The 27,365-nt window shown below is 43.7% G+C and overlaps 1 protein-coding gene across 2 annotated transcripts in view; it reads left to right on the top strand.

The window, feature by feature from the left end:
• Positions 1-17,050, top strand: part of LOC147640002 (bifunctional 3-dehydroquinate dehydratase/shikimate dehydrogenase, chloroplastic-like) — a 56,547-nt gene extending 39,497 nt beyond the window's left edge. For both annotated transcript variants that reach the window (XM_086776179.1, XM_086776170.1), the window contains 4 exons: positions 15,507-15,647; positions 15,780-15,928; positions 16,369-16,531; positions 16,656-17,050. In XM_086776179.1, coding sequence (XP_086632305.1) covers positions 15,507-15,647; positions 15,780-15,928; positions 16,369-16,531; positions 16,656-16,699 — 497 coding nt within the window. In that variant the 3' untranslated portion in view covers positions 16,700-17,050. The remainder of the gene's footprint in view (positions 1-15,506; positions 15,648-15,779; positions 15,929-16,368; positions 16,532-16,655) is intronic.
• The last annotated feature ends 10,315 nt before the right edge of the window (positions 17,051-27,365 follow it).

Below are 27,365 nucleotides of genomic sequence, written 5' to 3'. Positions count from 1 at the left end.
ATTGCAGGGTCTTTCAAAAGGAAAATGACCAGGGGATGATGGTCTCTCCCCTTCCTATTTTATACAGTTTTGGGGCCGTATTGGGGATGAGATCACTGTTACTTCACAGATGATATGTGTTTCTCATTGGATTACCTTTCTTGAAAGATGAGCTGACATGCATTGCAGGGTCTTTCAAAAGGAAAATGACCAGGGGATGATGGTCTCTCCCCTTCCTTTTTTATACAGTTTTGGGGCCGTATTGGGGATGAGATCACTTTTGCTTCACAGGCAATGTGGCATACAGGTACGATCCCTCCCTTTCTCACTGATGGTCTTATCCACCCTCTCTAAAAGGTGGGGATAAGACCAACCTCAAGTAGTGTATGCCCATCACTTTACTTGGATCTGCATATAAAATTTTAGCTAAGGGCCAAGGCATTGAGTATGATGTTACAACTTGTTCTTCAAAGGGTTATTCATGACACACAAAATGGGTTTCTCCAAGGAAGGGAGTACATTTGATAACATCTTCTCATTTTGGGAAGCTGTGGAGTGGGCTAAGTCTAGCCAGCAACCCCTCGCCATCCTCCTACTGGACTTTGAAAAAGCATATGATTGTCTGGGGTTTTCCTAGGACTGGATCAGAGGGGTCTCATGCCTGTCCCATAGCACAATTTTGGCATGCAACGGACTTGGTGAGCGTTTTCAAATTTTCCACTCAGTGCGGCAGGGATGTCCCCTAGCTTGCTTACTATATCTCATGGTAGCGGAGGCTATGAGCAGGTTCATTCGGGCTACCCCAAGAGTCTCGGGCCTCTGTTTGCCTCTATGTACAGAGGAAGAGTTATTGGACTCAGAGATAGCAGATGATGCTGCGATGTTTTTGGAGGCCTCACATGCATGTCTTTGTGCCCTCTGGACAGCTTTGGAGGAATTTTGTTTGGCAGTAGCAGCCACCATCAATTGGCACAAGTCTGGGGGACTTGGGGATTGGATATGGGGTTCACTTGGATGCACAACCAGATACCTTGGCTGCCAATTTGGCATTGACATCTCCCCAACACAAACAGTTTGTGCCTCCACTCATGAGCATTAGAAGCAAACTTCAACATTGTAGTAGCAAGAAGCTTGATTTGGTATCTAGAACCTTGGCAAGTGCTGCCGGTCACTGCTTAGTTTATCACTTCTTGTTGGGTTCTTCATATGGGATGCATTGGCCAGTTATGTTGCCTTGTTCAGAATTTTCTTTGGTCAGGATTAGATGACACTGTGCATACCAAGGTGAGTTTCTTGGGGACCCATTACCCTACCCAAGCAAGAGGGGGGATTGAACACCATAGACCCAGAGGTGCAGTGTAAGGCATTGCTTTGTAAGATGATTGCTGGAGGATTTGTCTAAAAAGTTAACGATTCTCTCACTCCATTCTGGAATAGCCTCAACCTTAAATAGTGTAGCATCCGGTAACTCGTCATCAACCTCGATTGGTGCTTCCCCATTAGGTATGCGGGATAGATGATTTGCCATGACATGTTTCTTGCCAGGCCTCACAACGACTATAAAATTGAATTCACGAAGAATTAACCACCACCTTGTGATCCTTCCGGTGGAGCATGGTTTGTTTACTAGATATAACAAGGCTTGATGGTCTCCTAGCACTGAGCCATGGAAGGAATTTCTCGTGCAGCAGGTTAGGAGGTGTACTCCGGTTAGGGGATGTGACTAGATATACAGCCCACGTTTTATCTTCTTAGAGGTAGAGCATTGGCCTCCATCCTCCCCCTCGGTTAGAGCCCTTCTTTGAGCTTTGGGATTGCATGAGGAGGTTCTTGGTGCACATACCTCGGCGGTCAACTAAGGAGTCTGATAGACAACTGATAGACAACTCATTATGTGGAATGATTTGATCTTGGATGAATATGGTAGACCTCTTGGGGCAGCTACGCATGGTCAGTGGGCTGGCTTGGAGACTCACTTCCCCATAATGCTGGATTGGAAGATGCTTAAAAGCCTCACAAAGGATTAGAGAGGGGTGCTTACACAACATTTGAGGGGCATTAGTCAGAGGATTGTGCAGATTGATGCTGCCCTATCCAACTAGTGGATCACAGGGACCCGGAACCCTGGAAGGGCTTCATCACTCGTGGTTTGGAGTTTTCTTCGAGACAAGTGTACCTCTTTAGGTTATGGGCCTCCCACTTGGGGGAAAGATGGTGCACCATCTCTTTTCTCTATATAGGATGGATGGTATTTGGGGAGACGTGATGTGTAGGATATCACCGAGGGCATGGTGGTGCGTCCTGTGAGAGTTGTTGGTAGAGCATGGAAGCTCTTTTGATCCCGTCCTAGGGATGGATAATCACGGATGCTTGGAGCCCCTTTGGTTGTATGGCATTTGCCCTATTAGGTACTTGCATTGGGACCTAAGTGAGTGGGTGTGGAGGGATTCTAGCAACCTGCTACAAAGCATGCCTTTCTTCAGTTATAATGTACAGAACGTCAGACATCTTGTTTTAGGGCACATTCAAAGAGTCCCTATTCTTAGACCTCATTGGGAGGCTTATGGTATCACACCTAACATTTAGAGAACTTTTTGGAGGAGTTTTGTTGGGTTTTATGCTGTGTATGCACCCAGAGGAGTGCTAGTGATCATCAGTAGGTTACTGGGGCACTTTTTACTTCAGTTAGTGGAGGTTTTTTCCCCCAGTTTTAGCTTAGTTTCACTTATAAAGATTTATAAGTGATTTGGTCCACCTGGCACTATTTATGGCCGGACCATGTGAACACACTATTAGATCACATCCTTTTATGTGGCTATTGTACTTCATTTTATCACAATCAATACATGAGCAGTCGTGTTCCTCTCTCTGACTCTCACGCCTCCTGTTGAAGTGCCTTCCAAACCCTAACCCTAACAGCTCAAACCCTTCATTTGGTATCAGAGCAGGTTCACATAGCTGTCCGTACAGTTCGCCTGCCATCAGTTCGCCTGCTTTTACTTTAGCTGCAACCATGTACACACAGTCGCCTTCAGCTGCACAGACAGCTATTCCGTACACTGCTACGTACAGGTTCGCCTGCTACAGCCCGTACTGGTTCGCCATCAGCTGCCCTGTACGTTTCGCCTGTTCTGTTCCGTACCCTGCAGCTGTCCGTACATTCGCCGTCAGCTGCACTTACAGTCCCTCTGCTCCGTATAGGCACCTGCTCTGCTCTGTACAGAAGATTGCTCTGCTCCGTACACAGTCGCCCAGTACCTGCAGCTCCGTACAGTACCTGCAGGCGACTAGCACCTGCAGCAAACTAGCACCTGTCTGTCCATACAGGCGACAACTGTCTCCATACAGTACCTGCCAACTGTTTCCGTACAGCAGTCGATCAGTACCTGCAGCCTCGTATAGACTACAGCCAAGTGTACCTGCAAAATCACATTTTTGGTAAGCTTTATATATTTTGAAATTTGGGCATTTTCTCTGTGAAAGTTTTCTGGCAGATACAGGGAGGTTTCCTTGCAAAGAAATCTCTACAGGCTTTTGCAAGGCTTTGGGTGCAGAAATTTTTTGGGCATTTTGGCACTGTGTGAGCCACTTTTGTTGCTCTACTCAGTCAGCGGTGCATTGTGTTGCACATTCAGAGGATTGAGAGTGCAGGCATATTTGGGTCAGTTGTACTCAGTGGAGTACAGTTGCTTTTAGGGTTGCTGTTTTTGGGTTTTTTGATACACAGGTACAACATTGTGCATTGGCATAATGGCAAATGAACAGCAAAGTGATGTGTTCACGTACTTGTCTAAGGAAGACAAGTTGGATGGCATGAATTTCTCCTTGTGGAGTTTTATGCTGAGAAATGTGCTTGTGGCAAAAGGTCTTTGGGATTTTGTTAGTGGTGATGAACCACGTCCAGGTCCATTGGCTCCAGAGACTCCTCCCCAAGGGGGTGCTCGTGGAAGAGGACAACAGGTACAGGCACCAGGTCAGCCACTACCTGTTCAAAGAACAAATGCTCAGAAGACATGGGATGCCAGAGATGCACAAGCCTTATCACTTATTGCATTGTCAATACAGAGGTGTATTATACCTCATATTCGTTCAGCTGGCTCTTCACGGAATGCATGGGTGACTTTGGAGCAAATGTATGTTGCTCGTAATGAGGCACGGATCTCATTTTTGAAAAGAGAGCTGGAAAATCAGAAGATGCATGAAGGAGATGATATGTCTAGCCACTTGAACAAGCTGCAGGATTTGAGAGAGCAACTCATCAATGTGGATGAGATTATTCCTGAGACACAGCTTGTATCCACCATCTTAAACTCTTTGCCAAGATCCTACTTGGCTTTTCATACCTCTTTGAACCTTAGCATGAGGAATGCTGTTGAGCCCCTAAAGTATCAGGAACTTGTTGCTCTCTTGTTACAGGAAGAGCAAATCAGGAAGAACATGAACATGAACACAAGTGCTGAACAAGCATTTGTGACAGGTCAAAAAGGGAGAGGAAAATCTCAGCCAAAGAGTTCAAATCAGAATTTAGGTGATGGTGGTTCATCTCAGGATACCAAGAAAGGTGATGGACAGCCCAGGAAGAAGAGCAAATGCCATTACTGTAAGCAGCCAGGTCACTACATCACAGAGTGTAGGAAGAGGATTGCCAAAGAGAAGGCAAAGGAATCTGGGATGTCTGTAAATGATGCCTCTAAAGCTCCTCCGGAGACTGCTTCCTTTGTTGAAGACAGGGATTACTGTTTCTACACATGCAGTTATGATGCCTCTTGGTCTTCACAGGCACTCAGTGTGACAGAGCATGCATGTACTCGGTATTTTGATCGTGGTGCTTCAAAGCATATCACATCTCGCAGGGATTTGTTTTGTAATGTATGCCTTGCCCTTGTTGGCAAAACTGTTCAGTGTGCCAATAATGCTTCATATCCAGTTCGTGGCATTGGGGAGATTCAGCTCACAGCCATTGATGGCTCCATTCTTCGCCTTACAGATGCCTTATATGTACCAGGGATAAAGAAGAATCTGTTGTCCATTTCTTCTTTAGCACAATGTGGTATGCAAGTCAACTTTGATGATGACAAATGCATGGTCAGAGACAAAGCTAATGCCTTGACCTTGATGCTTACTAGTACATTATGTCATGGACTTTATCAGTTGGATGCATTTCAGCCAGTGGATCAGTCTGCTTATAATTCATTCACTCTTACTCCAGCTATGGTTGATGCGGAGTTATGGCATGCTCGCATGGGGCATGTAAATTTTGGTAGTCTTATGCTTATACAACGACATAACATGTTGACAGACCTACCTCTTATGGAGAAGCCTCCAGATCACATATGTGAAGTATGTATTTTGGGAAAAATGCATCGGTTTTCCTTTCCACGTGATCAGGCTCTACGAGCAACTGCAAAGTTGCAGCTTATACACAGTGATCTTTGTGGTCCCATGCAGACGAAGTCATTAGGAGGTTGCTTCTATTTTGCTACATTTATTGATGACTTCTCTCGTATATGTTGGGTCTATCCGTTGACACAGAAATCACAGGTATATGATGCATTTTTGGCCTTTGTAGCATTTGCTGAAACAGAGTCAGGATGCAAGGTTAAGACTCTCCGTTCTTACCGAGGGGGGGAATATGTGTCACACATGTTGAATTCCTTTCTTGAGAGCAGAGGTATCAAGCATCAGTATACTACTCCTTATACTCCACAGCAAAATGGGGTTGCAGAAAGGAAGAATCGGTCACTCATGGAGATGGCCAGATGTATGTTAAAGGCAAAGAAGCTACCACGTCTTTTGGGTGGAAGCTGTTATGTGTGCTTGTCATATTTTGAATCGATGTCCCACAAAGGCATTGGTTTCCATTACTCCTTTTGAGGCTTGGCATGGCCGCAAGCCTTCGGTATCACATTTTCGTACTTTTGGATGTCTTGCATATGCACACATACCCAAAGAGTTGAGGAGGAAGTTGGATGATAAAGCCACAAAATGTATTTTTGTTGGGTATAGCCGTGAGAGCAAGGGCTACCGGTTATATGACCCACTGTCCAAGAAGATATTTACTAGTCGGGATGTGATTTTTGATGAAAAATCAGAAATATCCATGGCTGGTTATGATGCAAATCACCTATGGAGTTTCATTCCACAGTTGGTGATCCAACCCATGAGGGTGCACGACAGCCAGCCAATCATGAAGGTGGTGCAGAAATTCAGCAAGAGATTGAGCCAAAAGTTGAACCAAATATGGGGCAACAGGCTCCACAGGTCAAACATATACCTAGATGGTATTTGAGGACATTACAAGACAGCCATCTAGAGACTCCTCTTGCTGGTCGTACTCGTAGGGAGACACGGACCAATGAGCATGCACACATCATGGATTTAAATATGGTTATGGCAGCCAGTTTACAGGATGATGATGAGCCTGATTCATTTGTGGATGCACGAGACAATGTGCATTGGAACAAAGCCATGCAGGATGAACTTGATTCTATTAAAAAGAATCAAACATGAGACTTGGTTGATCTGCCCAAAGGCAAGAAAGCCATTGGTACTAAGTGGGTCTATAAGTTGAAAAGACATGCAGATGGATCCATTGACAGGTACAAAGCCTGTCTAGTTGCAAAGGGCTATGCACAGAAGAAGGGCATTGATTATGAGGAGACATTTGCTCCTACATCCCGTATGTCGACACTTACGAGTGTCATTGCATTGGCTGCACATCGTGGTTGGGTTGTTCACCAGTTGGACATCAAGACTGCTTTCCTACATGGGGACCTCGAGGAGGAAGTTTATGTACATCAGCCCATAGGTTTTGCAGAACATGGTCATGAAGGGAAAGTATGCAGGCTGAAAAAGGCCTTGTATGGTTTGAAACAAGCTCCACGAGCTTGGTATGCAAAGATAGATGCTTTCCTGCTCACTCAAGGCTTTGTGAACAGTCCATCAGAAGCCACTTTGTATGTAAAGAAAGAAGAGAAAGATCTGCTGGTCATCAGTCTTTATGTAGATGATCTTTTGCTCATGGGATCAAATGATGACAAATTGCAGCTTTTAAAGAGATACTGCAACAGACATTTGACATGTCTGATTTGGGGCTCGTACACTACTATTTGGGCATACAGTTTGTGCAGGATAACAGAGGCATTGGGTTGTTGCAATCTCGGTATGTTGCTAAACTTCTGGAGAAGTTTAAATTTCAGGATTGCAAGCCTATCAGCACTCCTATGGAGCATGGGATGAAACTGTCACTACAGGATGACAGTACTTTATTTGATGCCACTACATATGCTCAGGCTGTTGGGTGCCTTATTTACTTGTGTACTACACGGCCAGATATTCAGTATGCCGTATCTCAGTTGAGCAGATTCATGCACAGCCCGCGATTGTCACATTGGCAAGCTGTGAAGTGTGTATTTCGGTATTTGCAGGGTACCTTGTCTCTTGGATTGCTTTATCCTGAGGAGGGTGACATGCAGCTATATGCTTACAGCGATTTAGATTGGGCTGGTGATTTTGATACCAGACATTCCACTAGTGGAAATTGTTTCTTTCTTGGCTCTTCATGTATTTCTTGGCTAAGCAAGAAACAAACCACAGTGGCCACTTCATCTTGTGAGGCAGAGTACAGAGCAGCCTACACTACTACCGTTGAGTGCGTATGGCTGCGTCCTCTTATGACTGATATGGATATTTCAGTAGAGGAGCCTACACCTATCTATAGTGATAGTCAGAGTGCCATTGCCGTGGCCAGGAATCCTGTGTTCATGCTCGCACGAAACACATTGAGATTCACTATCACTTTGTTTGGGAGAGACTCCAGGCAGGTGATATCAGTCTGATTTACTGCCCTACAGATCAGAATGTGGCAGACATCTTCACCAAGGCACTACCACGTCCGAAATTCGAAGCTGCTTTGAATTTGTTTCCTTTTGGTGGATGATGTACAGTGATCACATATCACTCCAGGGGGGTTTGTTGGGTTTTATGCTGTGTATGCACCCAGAGGAGTGCTAGTGATCATCAGTAGGTTACTGGGGCACTTTTTACTTCAGTTAGTGGAGGTTTTTCCCCCAGTTTTAGCTTAGTTTCACTTATAAAGATTTATAAGTGATTTGGTCCACCTGGCACTATTTATGGCCGGACCATGTGAACACACTATTAGGTCACATCCTTTTATGTGGCTAATGTACTTCATTTTATCACAATCAATACATGAGCAGTCGTGTTCCTCTCTTTGACTCTCACGCCTCTTGTTGAAGTGCCTTCCAAACCCTAACCCTAACAGCTCAAACCCTTCAAGTTTGTGCTACTTTTAGAGGAGGACACATATATCCTCCTTTATTTGGCGCTCTTCTTGGTGGCCTTGCCACCAACTAGTGGAGATCGGTCATCAGTGTTAGCCCAACATAACCGAGATGTGGAGGAGCTTCAGAGACGGTTTACTATTGCTTATGGGAGTGCAGGTTTTACGTGCCTAACACTAACTCATGGGGGCTAGGGACTAATCCAACAAGGTTAGGAGAGCCCTAGGATTAAGAAAAGCAAGTGGATTCAGGTGGCTAAGGGGCCAACTTAGGGGACACATGGCACCGCTTCCCACAACAGATCACCCCATGCTGCCACCACTTCGTATTCTCTCTCCTCTCTAGCAGAACTCGAGTACAAAAGCTTCTTCCGAATGCTCGGAAGAAGAGGGGCAAGCTATTGCTCCAGAGAGATGTCAATGCCCACCTGGCATCTAAGATAGCGAATTGGGGTGCCCCTCGAGATCCATTGGAAAGCCTCAACTAGGTGCCAAGTCGGGGCGTGTGTAGAGCCTACCCAAAAACCGCACGACTTGTGCCAGTTGATCTGTGCTCCTGATGCGCGACATAAGATCTCGATCGCCTTAGTGAATCTTTGTTGATTCCCAACATCTCCAAAAAGGAAAGCGACTGTGTCATCTGCAAACTCTGAGTCCAATAGCTCCTCCTGTGTACGGAGGGGGAGACGCAATCCCTGAAGCCCTGTCTCCTGGGCTGAGAGGAAACTACTCATGGCCTCAGCGACAAATAGGAAAAGGTAAGGTGCCAAAGGGAAGCCTTGCCGAACGGAGTGGGTGAGGAAAAATTTGTCACCACGGGCTCCCTAAATGAGAACCTAGCTGTGAGAAGTTGAGTATAGTCCTGAAACCCCACAAATCCACTCCACGGGAAATCCCATCCGGCTCATAGTGCCCTCTAGAAAGCTCCAGTCCACCCTATCATAAGCTTTCACGAAGTCAAGGAGTAGACTATGAGGTCCTGCTGTCGCAGCCACGCCAAAGCAATCGCCTCGTACAGAAGGTGAAGATGTTATCCAGAATGCTACAATCTTGAACAAAACCTGTCTGAGTGTCATGAATCAAGTCAAGGAGGAAAGGCTGAAGTCTCTGACTGATGACTTTGGCCAAGATCTTATAGGCGGTCCCAAGAAAGGTGACAGGTTTCCATTGTCAGATCTTCAATCTATCACCACCCTCCTTGGGAATCAAGTGTATCAAACCTCTGAAAGCCTCTTTGGCATGGCTCCTGTAAACATAATCTCATTAAAGGCAGCTGGAAGGCCGCCTTCCTTGAGGTCCTAGTGGCAGAGAAAGAAAGAAAGTGGAAGCCCATCCGCCCCCGGGCGTTTTCCCCTAGGAAGAGCAATCAATGCCTCCACCAGCTCCTTTGTAGTAAAGGGAGTCAGTAAGAAGGACCGGAGAGCGAGGGAAACCCCCTCCCTCGTATGCCGCCAGACCCTCTCATGCAAATTCATCACTTGTGGGGGATAATGGGGCACCCGTGAGGAGAGATCGGAAAAAATCAATGGCAATGGCTCTCACATTGGGTGGGGGGGCTCAGAAACAATGGCTCCATCCTCACCACGCAACATGCAAGTTACCATCTCTAATCGTGTGGGGACTTGCTATCTCAAAGAAGTCTCCCATGACTCTATCGCCATCCTGGGTCCAAAAGGAAGGTCTGTCATGGTATCTAAACTCTACCCTCCTCTCCTTGATGGATTTGATCTCCGTGCGGGCGGCAGCAAGCTGACTCTCAATCTAGGGGCTATCGGGGGAACTCTCCTGAAGCCGCTAAAGAGAAGCAAGACCCCTCCTTAGACTCCTCTCTTGCTCACGAAATCCCTCCAATCTGCTCTGAGCTGCCTCCCACAGAAAACTGCTGATCTCATTGAGGCCCGCATCCAAAGTGCACGCAACGGAGCCTGAGATAAAATTCAATCCCGTCCAAATCTGCTCTATCCTGCTGCAAATCTCGGGGTCTTGAATAAGGCTGTCAGGAATCCTAGAGCTCACCTGCAGTCCTGCCTCCAAGGATCCTCTAGTGTCATAATAACCGGAGCATGATCCGAGAAAGTAGTGCCCGCCAAGATGCTGATCATGCCCCCACCCCCCCACAACCACCCCCCCCCCCCCCCCCGCCCGCGCGCGGCCACAAGCCCACTCATCCACATAAAATCTATCAAGTCGAGAGAGGTTGGGGCCGGTGTTCCTCCTATCAGACTGCGAGAAACACAGGCTCTCGAGGCTACACCTAAACTCTGAAAGATGCCAAGGATCCTGACCCTTGAGTGCCGATCAACTCCTTCCATGCAGAATACTCTGTGCCTAAAATTGTGGCTGTGCCTCCTCCAAGTCTATCCACTGCTGCCTCTATCATGTTAAAGTCTCCGCCCATGCACCAAAAATTAGCCTAGGGAAGGGCATGGCAAATTGTACTCCAAAAAATGGCTCTACTTGTTGTGGCGTTCGGGGCGTAAACATTGAGGAAGCCCATGCAATCCTCTCCAATCATAATGGTAACCCACTGTGCTCGCCTAGGGACAATGACACCTGAGCCTGTCACTGCCGGTAAGAACTCCTCACTGACAGAATTATAAACACCTCCCTGCGTCCCCAAAGGACCAAAAGAGGGAGACCAGAAAGTATGATTCTTCCCACAACGGTGGGTACACCCCTTGAAGAGGTGGTGCTCCTGGAGGAAAAGGATGTCGATGGATCCCCCAACTGAAGCGTTGTGGAGCACGGAACACAAAAGGGAGAAGACGGGAGCGGCTAGGGCTGATCCGTTGGAGAGGGAGGCTGTAGAGGGGCCTCGCCGAGAGATTAGTGGGGCTAGCTGGCCTCACTTGGAGCTGGAGGAGGAATCTCGGCGGGAAAGTGGCCGCCAGACTGGAGGGGCTGGAGGGACCCTCTCCGTGACTGGAGGGGGCCCATCGTCGACGGGTGGGTGCTGTGATAAATGCCTAAAACGTTCTCTGACAGCACCGAATCCTCCTGCACTCTGCCAGCCTAGCGTGCACGGCGACGAGACACTCAGCTCTAGCAGTTGTTAACGGCCCGAGCGCGGGCCGACCGTCCACCACTCTCTGGCGGATAGGGGCCAGATCCGGGCGCTCCGTTGCAGAGCCTACCTCTCTCTTTACCCCCTTGTGAGGATCTGAACGGGGACCAGGGGGGGACCACCGGAGGTGGTCTTTTGGTCTGTGGCATCAAGGGCAAGCTCTGGCAAGGTGGCCCATCTGCCTGCAGATGAAACACTGACCCGGGAGGCCTGAGTTCTCCTGCTAAATGATGGGGTAGCCCCGAAGGCAAGGGATAGATATGACATGAGGCACTGTCTCCGGCAAGGCAATACAAATGCGAAGGGACGGAATCCTGGCCGCCCGTGCAAGGGACGAGGCAGCAGTGGGAGGGGATTCCATCACTCTCCCAATGGCTCCATCGATCACCGGGAGAAGAGGAAGGTATTCCTTCCTAAGGCCTGGGAAGCAGACTGTCACTAGGAAGCCCGACACGCCAGCCAGTGGGTCGGACGCGGGGTCGAAGCCGTGCTGCCATCGTGCAAAGAAGGCCTAGGCCGTACGTAGTGCAACAAGGCTCAGCTGCATGACTTAATCTGACACCGCTGACGAGGCAAACTCAATCTGATAGTACCCCGGGGGGGGGGGGGGGGGGGGGGGGGGGGGGGCGGGTTGTTGTGCGGGGTGCGGGGTAGCTGTGCAGAAAAGAGCTGGGGGCTCAAGGTGATGAAGGTGCGCAAGCACGCAACAGGAGTGGGGAGCTCAAAATAATGATGATTTTAAAAGTATATGGGTTGATTTAAATGCTTATCCCTTCTACCTCTTCCCGCTCATAGTCAACAGGTTTCTGATCAGGTTGAGGGTGCTCCTCATGGTCCGATAGATTGTCATCAAAGCGAAGTTCGGGCTCCATAGGTGAGGTGAAGAAGATAAAGCATATGGTGCTGCAAGAAACTAATTACTGATTCTGAATTTCAGAAAGTAGAGAAAAGACAAGAAAGTACCCCCCCCCCCCCCCCCCCCCCCCCAGCTCCACGCACGAGAGATGGAAACCGTGTTGTGAATCCATGCAACAGACCATCTCCAGAGTCTTTCATCATGCCCAGAGTAAGATAGTATGGGTCAAACACCCCAAACCTTGTTTTTTAGTAAAAAAAACACACACACTGTGTGCTTTTCACTTAGAACATTAGGGTGCTTTCTTTAAAAGAGGCGCCTAGGTATAATTAACCCCCAGCTTTCCATGCTTTGTCAAAAAAAAAAAAAACAAGACTTTGCTTTATTTCTAGCGCTAAAAACGTGAGTCTCAGTTAACATACTGCACCAGCTTTTTCCCTGCTTTTTGGCTGACTGCATGTGCACCCCTTCTCTCTCTCAGCCGTCCTGTTGCAACCATGCCCTTTCACTTACTTGTTGTACGGACAGCAGTAAAGCATCTATCCATCCTGCGCATAGGGTCCTGCTGTACAACCAACAGCTTCAGTGCCAACAGCTGTGCGGGGGGACTGATCCAGCTGCTGCCCGCCCTGGTTGCCTGCCCTGGCTGATTTGTGAGCTCATATATAGATATGCTAACCACTCCACAACCAGCCCTATGTATGCTCAGCAGACACAAACACAGTCCAGCAAAGTGACAATAACCAGCAACGCAGCTTCCAATCAGAAAGAGGAGATTTTAGGGTTCCTGAGACAGCATACCCCTTTGCACAAACGTCTCTCTCTCTCTCTCTCTCTCTCTCTCTCTCTCTCTCCACACACACACACACACACACATGTATTTTGTCCACTCCCATAGGCCTTGAAATAATTCCACAGTGCACACACTTGGATGGACAATTTCCTTGACCAATGACACAAGGATCATTAATTTACCCATAAGCCTAAGGTTTTGATGAAGACTCAATATGAGTGGTATGAAAAGTCACAAGTAGTCATGGGACACCCCGTCACAAGAAAAGGAGGTTATAGGATGGGTAACTCCATGAGTTTTGGTCATTCTTGGTCGTGATTGAGTGAGAGGAATGCATTAGTACCTTTGCTTTGAGTTCTTCTCTTATCAAGAAGCCGAAAATATGGATATCGAAGCCAATTCCATGCCAATTTTAAGCCCAATCTAGAAGAATTGAAGGATTTGAATGGAGAAATCAATGGAGTCCATTCAATGTCTTGAAGATTACATTCAAATCTCTGATTAATGATGGTAAAGGAAGAATTCATGATTATCATTATCATATGAAATGAAATCTATAATTTGATTTGATAAATCCATGGGTGCGCAAATCGTAGAAAGGATGGTTGTCTTGTGTGATTAATTATGATTCATTCTTTGATTCAATATATCAAACACAATTTCTCTTGATTGGTTGTTGATGATAAGATAGACTTTCTTGCTAAAGAATCCCCTAATTAAAATGTTACTTGGAAGAGTACCAACTCCCATTGACATAGGAGTCAATATCATCCGATGTTTTAAGTCTGTGTGCAAGAGTGTGTGAACTCTAAAATTTTGAAGTGGTTATCAAAACATCTCTTTTTGCGAAGCTTCTCAACATAAAGCCCATAGGTTGCTTGTAGCCTTGTTTCATCCAATTGCTCAAGCTGAGTTAATCTCTTTGAAAGTTCATGGCCAGTTAGCCTTGCACTTATTGCAACTTGGAGATGGAGTTACCACCTCAGAGATGCATTCCAAATTGAGTTAAAGGTGGTAATTCCAAAATTAGTTGGAGGTCAGGTCAAACAATCAAAAGTTGGTACATAGCACAGGCACTATCAGCATACAGTGGATACTCATGTGAGGTTTGAAAACCAAAGAATGTAAGGAGGAGGAAACCTTTGGTGGACTGGGACCGAAGAGACAAGGATGGGTGAAATCTGAATGTGAGTGAGCTAGAGGGCGACATCTATGCCATCCTCATAGAGTAGAGCCTTATCCACCTCCCTTGTCCAAGCAATCATAGTAGTTCGGGGGTTGTTTGAAACGGGTTTACTAAAAGTTTCAAACACGTTTCAAACGGGTTTCGTAAAATCCCAAAGTTTCCTACCTACAGGTTTTTGCATGTACAAAAATTCAAATATATATTGTATAAAATATGTAAAAATAACACTAAATGCATAGAATACATGGAAACATCAATTTGAAGCCTACAGTCTTTGAATCACAAATAACAAAAACCATATAATCATCCATCATCAATGTCAAATGATCATGATTCATAGACCATGGTCCTCCATGATACAATCATCCATCATTCCATGCCACAAATAAAAACCATACATGACTCTACATAAAAAACTTTATCAAAAGAGTTGCACAGATTTCGACGTTAGATTGGGGCAAAAAAAAAAGTCAAAAAATTTGCTTGAAAATAACGTGTTTCCTACAAGGAAACATTTCGGAAACGTTTCCAAGTTCCTTCCCTGTAGGAAACGCGTTTCCTAACTACTATTCAAGCAATCATGCCCCACGTAATGAGGCTCGCAAGTGAACAATTGGAGGATCCTCCACCTAACCTACCGTGCCTTTGGGCAATCCGAAAGGCAACGGTGTTGTGACTCTTGGATGGCACCTTGGTGTGGAAGAGGATAGTTACAATCTTGTCCTCGAATAAGGTACTAAGTTTGTGGATAGGGGCAGCGGAGAAGATTTATTTGTTGGTGCCGGAGGGCCAAGGTTCACCACAAGTGGAGGTGATGGCCAATATGTGGGCAAGAAGAAAATCCTTCCACGGCTCTCTTCAAGGCTGGAGGCTATGGACAGTAAGCTTGCCCAACAAAGCTCTACTATGTACCGTTGGATCGATGATGCTCAACCTCTCTTTGTGGAGGAATTGGACAATGACTCTCTACAAAGCCCTGTAACACCAGTCACTTTGAATGCTGATCTCTCTCTCTCTCTCTCTCCCCCCCCTCCCCCAACCCACTCACTACACACACACACACCAAACAATCGGTCCACACACCAAAAAAGAAGCACAAGAAAAGGGCTTGCAATTTTCACCCAAGTACCCAAAAAAGTCCTCACCTTGTATCCATCATAAATGATAAAATGTGAGCCCTTGAGGAGGGTAGACTCTTTGAACTCTTTGTTAGAAGGTAGACGTATTCTTGAGGAAAACCCATTCTTCGCTTCACAAGATAATTAGTGGCACATTCCTTTTGATTGCATCTGGACTCTGAACCATTTGGTGGGTATGATTTGACAGGAGGGGAGCGAAGTGAAGGTAGTAAGTCACCACTTTTTGGCAAACATTTTGTGGTGATTGGAGCTGGGGGGGCAAGCAAAGCCCTTGCATATGGGGCTAAACAAAGGGGTGCTAGAGTTTTCATTGCAAGTAGAAATTATGGTAAGAAGTTTATTTCCTTTCAACAAATTCTGCATCTATTTTTAATAGGGTGTTGTTTAGGAAGAATATTTAAAATTTTTTTTTTCAAGGTTGACTGCTTTGTCTCTAAGTTGGGCCTTGCTGTATCTGAAGAGAGAGGAAACCTACTTGCTCAAGCGGTGGATGGAATGGCACTGTCATTAGAGCAACTGAATAACTTCCGACCGGTCACGGGAATGGTGTTAGCTAATACCACTCCAATTGGCATGTACCCTAATACTGCAGAGACGCCCATATTAAAGGTCTGTATGTACTATCTATCCCACTGGTAACATGAAGAACAGCATATCTCATAAAACGTATGGACTCCTGACTTTTGTGTGTGACTCCTTTGGTGATGATTTTTTTTAAAAGTGCCTGTCTATCCCGTTATCATCAGCCGCCTTCTATCCTCCATTGATATGGGGTTGGCTCTCTCATGCTCCACTTGGTCACACCCATGTTGTCTCCCCCCTACCTTCCCCACATAAGATTACTATTTAACCCCAGCTATTATCCCAAGGTATAACACCCTTTAAATTTTAAAATTGCCTTTATTCAGCACAAGGACACCATTATTATTAATTGGCTATTGAACTATGCTGTATGGGTTGCTTGGGTGTGGATGGGTTTTAGTGTTAATACAAAAATCCATGTTTTTGGGAGGTTGGTTGAGTGGTAATAAGATGCTGTGTGTTTGCAGGATGCATTGAGGGCTTACAGCCTAGTTTTTGATGCCGTTTACACACCCAAAGTCACAAGACTCTTGAAAGAAGCAGAAGAAGCTGGGGCTGTTGTTGTGAGTGGTGTGGAGATGTTCATAAGACAAGCCATTGAACAGTTCTCACTTTTTATTGGGCGCCCTGGCAAGTACTTGTTTCTTGACTGTTGCTTGGCAATGTGGATGATAATGGTAAAGTTAAGGAACGACGATTCAACAAGTACAAGGTCGATCTTATATGGCATTGTGTTTGTCTGTGGTATTTGCAGTTCCCAGGCAGCTGTTGAGAGAGGTTATGATCAACACAATGTGAAGTGGTGATCTTGCTGCATGTTCCTTTTTTTTGTCTCCGGTATTGTAATGACATCATGTGTGAAGTGGTGGTCTCTTCTCCATGATCCATCATTGGGCGAGGAGGCCTTCAAAATAGGCATTCAAATAAGGGAAGACCACTTCAGGTCTGATTGGCTCTCATAATTTATGTTTGGATGGCCCATGGAAGGCAAAGCATGCCTAGGTGGCTGAGCTTAAAGATTCGTCCCACAATGTTGTCTTTTTGCATTTATTTGCTTAGAAGCTGTCTATGTTGCAATGAGTACTGTACAGTATTGTGTTGTAAGAAGTCACTCTTACTCGTGCAATGCACATGCAAAGTTTGCTCTCAGTTGGTATTTTGCACCTTTGTGCTTAAGTCGTGCAAAGTTTCAAAAAAGAGGGCCAGGAAAATCATGGAGCATAAAAATGAATTACACCTATTTATATTCACCCAAAACTCGATCATGGGTGCATATTATGTAACAGGGAAGCATGGATCTTGGAGCACTCAACTATCAAATCGATTGAATATACACCTACTGACAATGGAAAGTACCACAAAGCCAACACCAACACCTCCACCAGCACATTGGGTAAAAAATACACTGAGTACATGCAGTACAAGTTTGTGATAGACCAGCAAATTTCCAGTACAGAAGTATCATGAAAACATGCCCCCAGATTTCTATATATCATGGTATGATGAAAACAAGATTAAACAAATGTATAGTCGAATAGTTATTGAACAAGAGAATCGTGCATGGAATTCATTTGTCCTCCTCAAACTTTGTCTCGAGCATATCCAAGCTACAAGGGAGTATCTACATCTCTTCATATTCACCTAGACTTGTGTCATGCATATCCACCAAAACTATTATTATGGGTGCATATTTTTCCCAATATTATGGGCCTTATTATTTAGCACCTAAGGCTCCTAGAGTAAGGGGCCTTGGGGAGCACTTTACATGTTGCGTAGGGAGCATGAATTAACGTGTTAAGGCTCCTAGTAGTGTGAAGCGCCTTAGTGGCAATTTACACATGGCAGCCATGCCACACACTTTCCACTTGTAATGTCGTGTCCCCCTAACCACCTTCCCTATGCTAGTTTCCACCCTCCCTTGCCTTGTTCCCCAACTTGGAGTTTCAACACCAGTTACAACAAGAGAAAGAGAGAAGGCTATCCATCCGTTTGTGTTGGAGTGTTATAGTTCATTGTCCTCAAGTGTAAGAAAGAGAAGGAAAGAAAGTTATATTAAATGTCTTCAAAAGACCCCATGGGTCATATGAGACCAAAAGTGACAATAGTGTCCATGTGATCTCATCATGGTACAAAAGAAAACAAAGACGAGAGCTATGAGTTGAGAATATCAAATCTGAGCCATATGATACAAAATAATGGGACTATCATCATATAGTCTATGGAGCTAACCCTCTTGGTAGGGGAGGGGACCATCAAGGCTATCAAGAATGGAGGTAGCTTGTAGAAGCATCTGTAGAGCAGAAAGGTGGCTGTAGGAGAGAGAGAGAGAGAGAGAGAGAGAGAGTTCTACTAACTTCTACAAGAGACCAAAGGGTCTATGAGACCAAAAGTGTTACTATGTGTACATGAAGTGGCCTTGAAAGCTCACCTCTTGTAGACACTTGACGATGGGAGCATGGCCAAATCATGATTTACACGTAAGAGTCGAACATCATGATTCTTGGAAGGCCTTGCATGAGAGGTCCAAGGTTGGTTCACGATTAGGAAACCAATCACATTTATATATGCAAGGGTAACCAATGCTTGAAGATAGACTTGAAAACATGAAATACTCATCCCATGGGTCGAGGCATTCCAACAAGTCCATATACAATTGTCCAAAATGCTTCAACCAATATAAGTAATGAATGCTGCAACAAGTTATTGGATAGGTAAGATGAGAACTAAGACTATGAGTCTCTTCCATAGCTTAATGACTTTGAGGATATGATTCATATCTTGGCAACCATGGATACTCTTCCACAAAAGCTTGGAACAAGTTTGCAAGACTACACGGGATGGAGCTAACGTCCTTCTACATTCGGGTTAATGTAGCATCTCTTTTGGGAGCTAGCTAGTGACTTTAGTGACTCATCTAGAAATGATAACTCCACACAAACAAGCACTTAGCCAATACAGAGAAAAGCACATAGGAAGTTTAAGAATTATGTTCCTCCCCATGTAGACATGCCTTAGCAGGAGCACCATCAAGTCATCATGGTGAAACCTGGCTGATCTTGTTGCCTCCCAATGCTCCTATCTTGAATGAAAGTTGTGTGCGTGCCATCAATCGCCTTGGAGGAATGGTTGGAGGCGTTTGCTCATGGCTTTGGCAAGGATTTTGTGAGCGGTGCCAAGGCGTGTAATGGGTCTCCGTTGGCGCACCTCCAATCGTCCCTCCCCCAATCCCAAAACCTCCTTGGCTTCGTTATGTTGAGGCCATGGATTCACATGAGACCTACACTAGACAATGGGAAATCCACCTACAAGCTCTGTTGAGTCACCCGCAACAAAGTCAAGGAAAAGGTACAGAGCTCGCAAAGCCTTAAGAAGAAGATCTGAGTCAAGTACTCAGGTACACAATGGTGGCAAGAAGGCTCAAAAAAGCTTGAGTGGAGAGTCTCATGTCTCTTACGATGATGACTAGCCCTAGTGAAGAACCTTAGCTAGGTTTCATTACCAAAAAGATCTCAACCTTGAGCAAGAAGGAAATTTGATAGCCTTACTCAAATAATTTCAAGATGTTTTTGGTTAGAAGTACATTGACATGAAGGGAATTTCAATATGTTCTCACGTAGAAGTACATTGACATGAAGGGAATTTCTTTAAAAGTAATGAAACTCACCATTTCTCTCATTGAAGGTAAAAACCATCAAAATAGTGAGCCTACCTCATGAATACCAAGTATGGACAAATGGTCAAAGAAGAGCTATATAAGCTCATTAATCTACAAGATTGAACACACCATCAAAATAGTGAGCCTCTCTCATGAATATCAAGTATGGACAAATGGTCAAAGAAGAGCTATATAAGCTCATTAATCTACAAGATTGAACACACCAAGTGGTAGTTTGTTACCGTCGTTCCCAAGAAGAATGAAAACCTTAGTGCATTAACCTTGAAAACGTTAATGCCACTATAGTTCGTGATCAATATCCTTGCACTAACCACATGTTGAGAGAGTCACTTGAGTAGAGGCTTATAACTTCTTGGACGGCTTTTTAGGCTACAACACAGTGACAATTGATCTAATAGATCAATGCAAGATAACATTTGCTATGGAGTGGAGAACCTATGCTTATCATGTTGAGAACCTATGCTTATCATGTTATGCCATTCGGCCTGACTAATGCCCTCACTACCACTTTCCAATGCTTGATGTGTACAATCTTCAAGGATTCCCTTTGGAAGATTGTGGAGATATTCATAGTTGACCTTTGCATGCACTCAATGTGGAAGGAGCATAGATTTGTTTTGTAGAGATGTAGACTCTAATGCGTCTCATTAAACCTATTCAAATGTTAATTTTGGGTGAAACATAGTGACATCCTTGTACACATTATTTACAAGAATGACATTTCCATAGATGAGAACAAGGTCCGTGTAATCTTAGAATTTTCACCATCCTTCAACAAGGGGGTGTAAAGATTCATGGGGCATGTAAGCTATTATATAATATGTTCTATAATACTATACCACCCATCAATTACAAAGGGGTGCAAAGATTCATGGGGCATGCATGATACTACAATAGATTCATCTTCTTGTGTGCCATATATGAGGTTTTTTTTTGCTACACCCTTGTTTAAGCTACTAATTATCTTTGAATGGTGAATGCCAATGGGTATGCAAAAAGGTAAAGAAGTCATTTTGAGATCCCCCAACTTGGGTCTAATTTTTCATGTGCATTATATTGATGCTTAAGCATTTGCTATCACATGCATGTTAGCATAGCCGAGGGAGCACAATATGGACTTCCCTATATGATCGTTTCTAGCTGTTAAACTCAATGATTTTGAATGCCCATAGGGAGAGAGAGCGTTTAGCTATGGTGTACTGTTAGGTACAAAATTTTGTTTTCTTTGTCGACCCCATCGGGGAGCCTTGCTTTATTTGGTGAATAAGCGTTGCTCACCAAAGTCCGATGTCATGTAGTCGACAAAGAATCACCACCTTCGGTTCCTTAAAACTGGACATGAACCACCTTGATAAGCATTACCTCTTCAGCAAAACAAACAAGCTTAATCTTTCCCCAAATAAATAGAATCTGCAGATACCTCCTAGCCCATCAAAAACCTCACCCATTATTTCTTAAGGGAAGCCACACTCCAAAACAACCAAAGTATTGAGACCCCACTAAGTCCATTGGACATGAGCCACCACCAAAAAATAAAAACGATTAAGGAGAAGTGGCTGTGTCTCCACAATCCACTCAAGAAGAGAACCCTCCTTCACTCAATAATCCCCTTAAGGAGAGATGCATGAAGCCCTAGTTGAGGAAGTTGAACAACAAACCCTTTAGTTGGATTCACTCAATGCTTCCCAAATCATACGAAGGGCCACAACTTGTCACCCAATTCCATTACCACCTCCGTCATATCCTCAATAAAGCCATTGATTGGTCCCTCTCTGACCAACTCTCCCCACAAGGAGCAAACACTAATGAGATCCCTCTGGCCATGTGGTTGAATCTTCCAAGAAGCACATGCTCACATGCCACAAGACAAGTTCATTCAAGAGGAGATCAAAAAGCATAACCTCTCCTACCCAGAACTTCATGAAGCCAATGAGAGGGTGCTAAGTTAGATGTTGAGCTCATGAAGTCTATAAGCCATGAGCTAATTGTGGCCGAGACTCACCAACACTCACAAGCATGACATGGAGAGCCTCCTACTTTAGAGTAATGAATTGAAAGCAGCCATGAGTGAGACATCCATTATCCATGTAGCTGAGTTAGCCTTATGGCCAAATTCACCAAGGCCAATGATGAGAGGTCACGAGTAGTGGAGGTAGCACATAAGTTTACAAGAGATGTCGTTCTTAATGGCCCTCACCAAATGTGAGTACATAAGAGTAATGGGATGGTCATCAAGCATTTGATACCTATCATGTTGCACATGCTCATACCAGTATGCCTTCACTATGTAAGTGCCGGCCAAGATGTGGTTTTCCCACCCATCCTTTTGTCCTTCATGCTTAATTCCTTTTTTGCTACACATTTTAGAATGTAAAAGTCTGCGCCTTTGGCGGCATTGGTCTCCTCAATTCACTGCAAAGTTGTCCCTGACACAAAGAGCATCAAATAGAGCATCATGAGATGACTTGCATATGTTGCACCATCAAAGCATCCAAATCCCTCATCTTCTATATCTTCCACCTATTCATCCTCATCATTATCCTCCACTAGGACTATACTGTAGTACTACCAACGCTCCATGTGCGGTCGATTGACACATCTTCTCCAACTGGCCTTGCATACAAAAATCACAAAAACATGACCATCTCAAAGAGCAAGAGTTAGTTGAATACCCATTCACAAAATGTAGGGAGCGTGTATTTGGGATAGGTTTGCAGTCCCACTTTGGTGATCTTTGCACCTCACTTACTTTGATTTCCTAGAACACACGAGTTTTGACCAATCCATTGCATTCACCAGCTTCAAACTTGGGCCTAAGGAAAACTACCACATCGACAACACATTTCCCAAAAGACACGAGTTTTGACCAATCCACTTCATTCAAATCAACAGCTTCAAACTTGGCCCTAAGGAAAACTACCACATCAACATCACAGTTCAGAATTGCACCATTCAACATGAGCTGCTCTATAGTGGGTGCTCTCTTTATCACAAAACCTACCCCATTATGTTCCCCTTTTCCATAACATGAAGGAAAGAAGTTCCAAGCCATCTCAATTCTTGTCAACCCAAACCTGGCCCTAAGGAAAACTACCACATCAGCAACACATTTTAGAATTGCACCATTCAACGTGAGCTGCTCTACAGTGGGTTCTCTCTTAACCATAGTACCTGCCCCATCATGTTTCCCTTTCCCATGGCCTAAAGTAAACAAGTTCCAAGTCATCTCAATTCTTGTCAACCCAAAGAATCTATCCACAAAGAAGTTCCAAGTCATCTCAATTCCTATCATCCAAAAGAATCTTCCCATAAAGTAGAATGGTCGCTTTGCTTTGAACTGTGAAGCTGCTCCATCAAACCACACCCAATGTCTCTTATAGTGAACACCTTGACTTTTCAGTCATGCATCATGCAAAAGAAAGCAATGTTACACAGATAAAGTATCATGCACCTTATCGTCTGAGATATAGTAATGTGTGCTCTTCTTCACCTCATCTTCATTACTGTGGTAATAGCATATATGCACCAAAATAGTGACCTGGTTAGAATACCAATGCATGGACTGTATTTCATTTTGCTCTTTAAATGAATAATTCTTAGCAAAGTCTATGACTGAAACAACAACATCCTCCCCTGGAAATCACGATATGCATGCCTTAAACTACTCAGCTTGCCACTTGTAAATGAAGTTGTCTGATGAAGAAGCTCATGTGAGATTGGAATAGGTTAATCATATCCTTACATTGCATCTTTATATGTGTCAGATCTTTTCTCTTCTTTAACTTCTGATTGTCATTTGTACATGTCTCTATATCTTGAAAGACGCAACAAGTTATTGTTAGCCATGTCTTTATATGTGTCAGATCTTTTCTCTTCTTTAACTTCTGATTGTCATTTGTACATGTCTCTATATCTTGAAAGACGCAACAAGTTATTCTTAGCCATGTCTTGGGGACAAAGAGGCCATTTGTGCACACCATATGAAGAACATTTTTCCATGAGACATTTATATTTATGAAACGTGGACCGATTTGGTTTTGGGCAAAGTACCGATTCCCAAATATCATTCACACTCTTGTATACATGCTAAGTTGAATTACAATTATATGACTAAGCATGTCTTACACATAGAGTGCAAGTGTATATACAACTCGCTCCATGCATGCCAAATTGTTCATTAAGCATGTGATTAAATGACTCTTCCAAAAAAATAATCTAAACGTGTGCAATGCAACAACAGGTATACCTATCCTTCAGCTTATGAATAAACTATGGCTTTAGGGCCTCGAAACCTCGTAGTGAGATTTCAATTGATGGATACATATCTTGGAATCGTTGATAGAGCTACAATTGCCATGAACAAAACAAAAAGGTGGTCAATTCTACTTCAGTCAACATATGAATCTAGAGATGATAGTTGCAAGGACATTAGTGCTAGCTACTCAATGCAAGCAATCTATTTAAATAATCTCTATTTGCTTTAAAGCTCTAACAACTATCCTTAAAGCTCTGGAAAAGTAAAAAGATGTGTAGAACTACTTTAAGGCACTGCAACTATATCCAACTCTCATCGCTTTAAAGTTTGGTATAACCAATTCATTGCTAACAAGTGGTGTCAGAATGCTTTAAAGTTATTTCCTACAACCTTAGAAATCTATGTCAAAGGACTAAAGCTATGTCAAGGGCTTTCAAGGTGTCTTCAAAAAATTTACATAAAGCTTTAAAGCTATGTCTCCATAATTCAAATCTGTTTCCATATCCATTCAGAGGAGAATCATATAGCTTTAAAGCCTCCAAATTTTCATCAACACATGTCTCAATGCTTTAAAGCCTTTTAAAGCATAAAAACAATGCTATAAAGCCTTATAATAGCCTTAAAATCTTTTCGACATTGGTTTAAAGCTTTGTAAAACATACAACATTGTTTTAAAAAAGTGTTCCGAAACGTGCTTAGAGGGGAAAGAGAAATGCATGAGAGCTCTCTAGAAATGATTGAAACTAGCCTTAAGCTGCTAAAAGCAATGCTTCATAGCTTTGTTGGACTTTTATTGTTCAAAGAGTCTTATACTATGAAAGACACTTTGAAGCAGGTTGTAACTGCTTTTAAGGTTTGTGACAGTGCTTCAAAGCAATGTCTGAAAGCTTTAAGGCAGTAAAGTTAATGCTCTAAAGCTCTGTAAATTAACTTTAAAGCGAGTTTTCACTATGAAGCAATGTTACCAGAGCTTTGTTGCACTCTAAATTTTCATCAAGCAGACACCTTGAGTAGGAATATGCAATGAGCTAATGCAAGAAAAAGGTTCGCAATATGTATTGACATATAAAGAGTTGTAATTATGGTTTTATGAAAGTATACATGTGGCTCATTAAGGAGATGTATAGGATACTCCACATATGTGCCCGTCCCTATCTTGTGGCGACACACATCTCTTTTGTTTGGGAAAACGCGAGTCTTGGATGTCCAAAACTCAATGATAAGGTCCTGAATTTCCTTTGCAATGGCATGTGGCACATGGCTAAAGGTAAGATCCCTGGCTCTTCTTAAGATAACTAAGAGATTACTGACTAAACATTTTGTCTAAGGACTTTTACAGCTTCAGACACATTCACATCTTTGGATCCACCAACTTGAGAATTTAGGGATCCACCAGCTTGAGAATTTAGTAACATCATGTGATGATTGATTGCTTGAGGAAGAACTCATCATTTTTCCTTGGCACTTCACTTGTGTAAGCGTGTAACGGATGTTAGATAGCATCAGTGCTTCAACTTGTGATTATGCATCATGCAGCTTTGGGAAGGGTGGATGAAGAAAAAAAATTTAAAATATGTTTTTCCAATTATCCACATCCATCCCTATTGTTTGTTCTTCAAAGCCAAGCAACAACCACCTTACAAATCTTGCGTATTTTTGTGTATTTTTCTGTCACATCAAGTCACGTATTGTTATCCTCGTACTGTGGCCTTGCACATGCCTTTTTGGTATGACGTTCCTTTCTCTTCATCATAGCCCAATATTGTTGAATCGACTCTCGAGCACTATCTTTGTCACCTAAATGTGCACACTTTATTCCACCATGCAAATCTTCAATATGGCCTTGAAACATAAAAAAATCATGCATTTGCTCATTTTAAATGACACTAATACCTTGGAAACAAAAGAAGAAATGATAAATATAGTGTAATGAGAGTGCTTACAAGCACTATGAAGTGCCGACAAATCCATCCTTGCTTGAGGACTAGTGACTTCTTTTGCAGAGAGCTAGTCCAAAGAAAGATTCATACTTGATTGAGCAAAACCACCTTGCTTACTACTGTGATTGCTGCTGTGATGCATCCATCCTTGCTTTACCTTGAAATAACTGATAGAAAGAAGACAACAAAGAGTAACAAGTCAAGAGCTCTTATGGAGAGAGAGAGAGAGAGATCTAATGAGTTTACATGATTCTTCAGGGTATGAGTCTTGATCAAAATCCCCAAACTTCTCTTCCCAATATAGTAAATGGAAAACTTAATGACCTGCATACCACCCACCCACTAGCCTCACTCTCTCTCTCTCTCAAACACACACACACAAAATAGTTCTCTCTCTCTCTCTCTCTCTCTCTCTCTCTCTCTCTCTATAGCTCTAAAGGTTACACACACTGTTAACCCATTCCTAGGGTTAACAAGAGATACTACCATTATCTTATATCAAGGAGTCAAGGTAGATACACCAAAAGGTCATGCATACAAGATATGAAGCAATGGTGTCCAAATCTACAACTTGGACGGGTGCCCGTAATGGTCCTATATGGAATACTTATGGTGATTTGTTCTTCAAGAGCATGTGGTAGTAAGTTAAGATGAAGTCTCAAGTGATGTACTTCATGGATATATTATGAGAGGACTCATTGTGATAGCATTAGGCCTCCTTTAAGCCTAAAGTGCCCAGTCGACCACAATTTAAGTGAGTGTGAACACTTATGGCTATGAATATAAGTGAATATCTCTCATAATACAAGGACTCTCCCATTGTGCAATAGACTTGCTCTTACTAATCCTCTTGCTAATCTCTCTCTAATGCATGCTAGTGAGTGTGTGAGGTGAAAGGAGGGATGAGTACACGTAGTAGTGCAACGCAGTGGTGTGACAACGCTCGCAGAAAACATCATGGAATAGCTTCTCAAGGAGTTGTAGAGCTTAGAGACCTCAAGGGTTACGAGCTCAGCCATTGGAAAGATCCTCACTCTAGAAAACAGCCCTATTTGGAGGCTTGTATCTCATAAACCGTGAACCCGATGAACGCGCTCTAGTGCTCATCGAAAAGTGGGCATCGAAATTGGTCTTGAGCGGCCGAGGGCAAAATCCATCATTTTGGCCTCCGACTAGCAGCCTCAAAATTCGACCCAAAAATCGAGGCAAAAAATGGTCCTTAAAGCACTAAAAATTGCCCAAAATAGCGCGAAAACAATTGTGAACCATATTCAAGCTACTTTTTGAGGGTAAACGACAAAATCATGAAAAACTTAAAGAGACAAAGTTGTAGGACTCCAAAAATACTACAACTCTCTCGTACAGAGTTTTTCCAAATTCCTTTTGAACACCTTCAAAAACAGGCTGCAAAACAGGGAAAATCTTTATAGAAAAAGAAAATCATCTTCAGACAGTGATGAAAAATAGGTTTTGAGATCTCCTCTTCCATCTGGGATACTACTAGCATGCACTTTTTCTAAAAAAATATCTCTAAGAGATCGTTCACGTGCGTGTAATGCCTAAGCTAATTAGGGCAAACGGACATTCATTTGA

This window comes from Cibotium barometz, chromosome 3 (genome assembly GCF_041138505.1).
Source record: "Cibotium barometz isolate CiBa-2024 chromosome 3, ASM4113850v1, whole genome shotgun sequence".
In the NCBI taxonomy this organism is placed as follows: domain Eukaryota; kingdom Viridiplantae; phylum Streptophyta; class Polypodiopsida; order Cyatheales; family Cibotiaceae; genus Cibotium; species Cibotium barometz.
This window is presented reverse-complemented; position numbering and strand designations above follow the sequence as displayed.